This window comes from Orycteropus afer, unplaced genomic scaffold (assembly GCF_000298275.1).
Source record: "Orycteropus afer afer isolate SDZICR_OR568_19922 unplaced genomic scaffold, OryAfe1.0 scaffold00967, whole genome shotgun sequence".
Taxonomy (NCBI): domain Eukaryota; kingdom Metazoa; phylum Chordata; class Mammalia; order Tubulidentata; family Orycteropodidae; genus Orycteropus; species Orycteropus afer.
Window position 1 is genome coordinate 36,965 of NW_006922554.1, and position 6,390 is coordinate 43,354.

The 6,390-nt window shown below is 40.7% G+C and overlaps 1 protein-coding gene across 1 annotated transcript in view; it reads left to right on the top strand.

Moving 5' to 3' along the window:
* LOC103212455 (cytochrome b-245 heavy chain) overlaps positions 1–6,390 on the top strand; it is a 39,558-nt gene that overhangs the window by 14,495 nt on the left and 18,673 nt on the right. Inside the window, exons 4-5 of the mRNA XM_007958428.1 lie at positions 432–516; positions 4,062–4,207. Coding sequence (XP_007956619.1) covers positions 432–516; positions 4,062–4,207 — 231 coding nt within the window. The remainder of the gene's footprint in view (positions 1–431; positions 517–4,061; positions 4,208–6,390) is intronic.

The window sequence follows — 6,390 nt, forward strand, 5'->3', positions numbered from 1 at the left end:
TCGGAAGGAAGATGGGGCAATCTACTTCCATAGTGATACTGCCTCGGAAACCCAAGGAGGGGTTGCTATGAGTTGGGTCCGACTCGATGGCACATATCAACAACAACAATAGAATCTATATGGTTAGAAATATTTTCTATTCAAATTCATATTTTTTATAAAATTAAGCAATGAATTCCAGAAAAGAATTTGCATGTCACAGTTCTGAGAACAGAAAACATACTGCTTAAGATGGCTATGCCATGTACTGACTGTTTTACGTTAGGCAGATTAGTGCATCCCTCTGAGCCTTAGCTTTCTCATCTATTAAATGGGGATAATGATAGTACTTTATAGAGTAGTTATGAGACTTAAATGACATGACAAATATTAAATATCAAAAGTGTTCTTGTTAACAGTTGCTATCCCAATCTTTTCTTCTTAATCCAAAGTGCTGCTCAACAAGAATTCGAAGACAATTGGACAGGAACCTCACCTTTCATAAAATGGTGGCCTGGATGATTGCACTCCACACTGGTGAGTTTATCAAAGGATTTTAGATTGCAAAGAAAACTTGGAACCAGAGAATTCCCTCTATTGGTAGATAGTTTTTATAGGAGCCCAGTCTTTACAGGTGGATTAGGTGGTGGTTGGCTATGTTGCATATTTTGAATGAGTTCAAAAATATTCATCACAGTTTCTGTCATTCCAATATTAGGAGTTACTCCTTCAGGTCTTAACATTTTTTCATCTTCACAATTTTCCTATAAAATTGGAAATATTCCATGAGAAGAGTTAAGTCTAGTATCCTCACCCTTTGGCATTGTACCAAGCCAAACCCATTGTCATTGAGTCAATTCCAACTCATAATGACCCTACAGGACAGAGTAGAACTGCCACAGAGGGTTCTCAAGGCTGAAAATCTTTGGAGGCAAACTGGTTCATCTTTCTCCCAAAGAGCAGTTGGTGGGTTCAAACTGCCAACCTTTTGGTTAGCAGCCCAATGCTTTAACCACAGCACCACCAGAGCTCCTTATTTTCTATTGTAAAGATTCTTTTTTAATATCAAAAATATATGTAAATTCATTCATTCAACATAATGGTTGGTGCATATGAGGATTTGTTGATTTCTTGCAGAGACCCTAAAGGGACCAGAGCCCAAAAATTGAGAATCCCTTGAGAAAACCTTTATTGGCTAAACATCTTTATTATTGCTGTTGCTATTAATTATAATTATTATTCTAATTAGGAATTAGTAGAAAACTTGAAGTGTTCAGATGGAAAGAGAGACATGTGGTTAAGGAAGTAAGAATTCCTGAAAGTCAACATTGGAGAAGTTTGAAACCTTCCAGCCACATAGCTTGATGCATGGAGAGTGGATACATTAGAGTGAAAGAAGGGACCACATTTGGTACCCTTACTTCCATAGTGATACTGCCACAGAAACCCAATGAGAGGTCTCTATGAGTTGGATCCAACTACAGCAGTGAGTTTGGTTTTTTGGTTTATCAAATCTCCACGAATTCAGTTAGTAAATAATTGAATTGCTTGACATTGGGTATGCACAGTGAGGAGCAAGCCAGACTTTTACTCTTAAGGAGTTTGTCCCTAGCCTGATTAAAATAGGCTTGGATTGCAGATGTTCAGCTGAGTTTCTCTTCTTTTACTAGTGGAGCACACAGACTTTCTTTCTGAGCTGTGGCAAACAAAATAGGTCAAAAGTGAAAATTTTAATAAAATATTTTTAGAAAGTAGCAAAGTGTACTGGTTGAGAATACAGAATTGCATGCCAAACTTCCTGGGTGTGGAACATAGCTATTACTACTTCCCAGTTTGATAACCTTGGGCAAGGTTTTTTTTTTTTTTAATTTTTTTTATTTTAAGAGTTTGTTTTACATTCAACATTATGTGTACATTTAGTTTCACTCCCCATATACCATTCCCAACCCTAACCCAGTCTCCTCCCCTCCTTTCCCAGTAACTCCCCACCCCCACCCCATGCAGAGGTGGGGGGCGCATAACTATGCACTCCTATGTGTCTTGAATTTCCTCTGTGTAAATGTTGCCCCTATGGTGCCTTGTGGTGGATCGCTCCAAGGGATGCATCTCCATAGAGTATGTGGGTGCGTCACCCTAGGTTGAGTGGTCTGTATGGACACATCTTGTTTACTATTGGGCTGAGAGCCAGCCCTTGGGAGTGAGCTTTATTCCAGGCCCAGAATATATCCCAGGACCATAGTATTGGAGGTCTCACCAGACCCCATCTGACCAGTAATTCTTGTCATTTTTGAGTTTTTGGATTTTGTTCCACGTTTTTCCTCCCACTCTATCCAGGATGTCCAGATTTGATCCTTTCCTGAGTGGTTGGCCTTGGTAGCCAGGCACCATCTATTTCTTCTGGTATCAAGGGCCATCGTGTTCTAGGGCTGATTACTTCCAAATGCCCTTGTTATTTTTGCACTCTTCTTTGCTTCCAACAATAGGAGACCATTAGGTGCATCTTAGATGGCTGTTTGAAAGCTTTTAAGTCCCCAGTAGCTACTCACCAATGTAGGATGATGAACGAGACTTTTATGTATTTTGTTGTGCTTGGCCAAGGTTTTAAAACAACCTGTGACTCAGTTTTCTCTTTTGTAAAATGTGGTAATAACATTGTTGTTGTTATGTTCCATTCACCCAGTTTTTACTCAGTGACCCCTTGTGGCAGAGTAGAGATACCACATAGGGCTTTCTAGGCTGTATTCCGTATGGGAGCAGATCACTAGGTCTTTCTCCAACAGAGATGCTGGGTGGGTTCGAACTGCCAACCTTTTGTTTAGTAGTCAACACTAAACCACCATCAGGGCTCTTTGAAGTTATAATAATAGTACCTATATCAATGGGTGCATAGTGCCTAAGGCACTCGACTGCTAACCAGAGGGCTGATGGTTCAAACTCACCAGCCACACCTCGGAAGGAAGGTTGGGCAATCTACTTCCGTAGTGATACCGCTTCAGAAACCCAAGGAGGGGTCACTGTGAGTTTGGTCTGACTCAACAGCACATAACAACAACAACAACATATCCTTGGGTCAGTGTAAATATTATTTGGTGCTTGGTAAGCCCTATGCAGGAGCTCTGGTAACGTAGTACCTAAAGCACTTGACTGCTAACCAGAAGGCTGGTGGTTCAAACCCACTAGCCACGCCTCCAAAAGAAGGTTGTGCAATCTACTTCGGTAGTGATACCACTTCAGAAACCCAAGGAGGGGTCGCTATGAGTTGGTCCGACTCAACAGCACATAACAACAACAACAACAAACCCTATGCAGGGGTTCCTGGGTGGTGCAAATGGTTAAGCCCTCAACTGCTAACTGAAAGGTTAGTGGTTTGAACCACCACAGTGTCTCTATTGGAGAAAGACCTGGTGATCTACTCCCATAAAGATTACAGCCTAGAAAACCCTATGGGGTAGTTCTACTCTGCAACACATAGGGTCATCATGAACCAGAGTCAACTCAATGGAAACTGATTTGGTTTTTGTTTTTAAGCCCTTTTTTTATTAAATAAAGGATGCATTTTTTAAAAAAGAGAGTCATACTTAGGACCATTGGTTTATACCAATTCAACAATTCAATCCAATGTTCTCTCTCTCTGGAGGTAATGTCAGAGTCAGTAATATTATGGTTGGTGAATGGGCCAGCCTTAGGTATAAAATACTTGAGAGTCTTCTTGTTTGAGTACAGATATATATAGGGAAAGTAGAGAATGAGAGCATATCTAAGCATCCTCAGAGACCAAGGTGATTTTGTAGAATCTCTGAACTTGGATCTTTAGGATCATGTAGTTTAACAAACTTTGCATTTTTACAAATGAGGAAACCACAGCTAGAGACGTTATATGATTTGAGCAGTCACATAGCTAGGAGCTCTTTTCACTAGAATTGCCTTGTCTGGTCCTAGAGACCCAGTTCTTGTTTATAAGTGTCCTGGGCTCTGTGTGTCTCTATAACTTATTATAATGTCAAGAATAGTAGCCAGAAAACTAGTGTATAATGAAAATAAAACCCTTTACTTTCTTTGTTTCTCTTCTCTATTTTATTTAGCTATTCACACCATTGCACATCTATTTAATGTGGAGTGGTGTGTGAATGCCCGTGTCAATGATTCTGATCCTTATTCAATAGCACTCTCTAACATTGGAGATAAGCCCAATGAAGAGTATCTCAACTTTGCTCGCCAGAGAATCAAGGTAAGCCTCTCATTACCTGATTCTGATCTTTCCTAGGCCGTTAAATATAAAGGGTTGATTTCAGTGAGAGAAGCATTGTACTTAGTCAGAACAACAACAGAAAAATTGACTAACTCTCAGAGAGATAGGTCTGTTGGGGATAAGGATGTGTGTGCAGAGAAAATATCTTCCACATTCCTGATCCTGTGTGTGGAGAGTCTCTATATGTTCTCGAGGTCCTTAAGCTCACCTGTGAGAATGTGTGTACATGGAACTTGGAGTAACTCAGTAATCCTAAACTCACCCAAGATTGTGCCCACCAGTCAAAGAAGGCCAGGAACACATGTGTAGTCAAACAAAATTAGTTTTATTACTTGCTGCAGCAAAAGAGACTTCACAGTGTGAGAAGTCCAGGTATCTCAGGAGGGTATCAAGAAGGGCTTATTATAGAACTTGGGCTTGTGTTAGGTTATTTTAGGGTGGATTTAAAGAAGCAAGGATTTCTCCAGATTGGGTATAGTCAGGAATGGGGGTAGTTCTAAGACTGGGTATATAATTTCTTTCCTAGGTGGCAAAAGGAATACAACGGGGTAAAAGTATAATAGGAAAAAAAAAAGCAGTCACCCATGTTTTTGTCTTAGTTCAGGCATGGTTTTAGGGTGGTTTTGTTTTCATTTCACTCCATCACACACTGATTTTGGTGTTCTGTAAACTTGTTCATGTTAAATAGGGAACAACCTATTTAAGTATTAGTACCAGGCCAGCCACCAGCTGACAGGTGTCAGGAATGCTTCTTTCTTTCATACCTACAACATCTTAGGGATGGACTATATCTGCTAATTGTCATTCCTTGAGAAGCATAGTGCACTGGGAGTAACTCAGCAGTTCTCCAGGAGCAGCCATGAGGACATCCAGAAAAAGAAGCTCTAAGTCATCTTTATATGCTCCTTGGCTCGAGAGAATGGCTAAATCAGATTACTATACACCAACTTACATATATTTTCCTTGTGTTTAGAAAAGGCTATGAGGGAAACCCTTAATTTTGCAAAACATGTTATCCTCTGGATGATATAAAAAAAGCTTACCTAGACTACTTGGGGACAGAATTAAACTAGGAACAGCAAACACAACAGAAATTTTTTTTTTCTACAATGTCTTGGATAATTTTCTATTTGTTCATTGTTTGTACAATGATATGAAAGGGTAGCATTGTGAACATACTAGGTGAGTAGACCCTACCATGTTCTGCCCTGATCCTCATGTTGTTGTTGTTGTTATGTGCTGTGGAGTCAGACCCGACTGATAGTGACCCCTCCTTGGGTTTCTGAGGTAGTATCACTATGGAAGTAGATTGCCCAACCTTCCTTCTGAGGAGTGCTGGTGGGTTTGAACTGCCAGCCTTCTGGTTAGCAGTCAAGTGCCTTAGGCACTACGCTACCACAGATCCCCATAGGTTACTTTTATTATCTGTGCCCTCCTCCCTCTTTCTGTGTGCTTTTGATTTCAATGGTCTGTACTTGTATTTTTTCCTTAGAGGGCTGCCCTGGGGCTATTGGAGTCCTTTTGCACATAGACTCAGAATTCTGGAAGAACCTGGATGGTTACCTCTCACTAGACAGCCTTTAGCCAGTGACCAATGGGTACAGGCCATGAAACCCAAGCTCCCCCTCCAGGTCTCCCCTGCAGGATAAGGCCCAAGCTACCCTCTGTGAAACTTTCTTTGAAATCAGCCCTTGCTTGACTTTTTCTTCTTTCCTATCCTATTCTTTATTCTCATACTAGGTTCACCTGGAAGCACACCTTTTATAAATCAGTTGTTCATGAATCTACACCTCAAGGTCTGCTTCTGGGAAACCCAGCCTAAACTGTTACACATGCTCAGAATACATTTGCAAATTATGCACTGTGGCCATTAATGCCAAATCAAAGTGAGAAAGAGCTTCAGACACTTTTACAACATCTTATCGTCAACTGATTTCCTTTATTTGTGACTCCTTTAGAACAATGATTGGCTCAGGTATAGCAAGGACTGTGAGGATGATGCACGACTGGGCAGTGTTTTGTTCTGTTGTACATGGAGTCACTGAGTCAGAGCCGACTCAACAGCATCTAACAACAACAACCTGAACTATTTCAGGGTATTAACTAAGGAGCACTAATGGCATAGGAAGATGGGGCAATCTACTTCCATAGTGATACTGCCT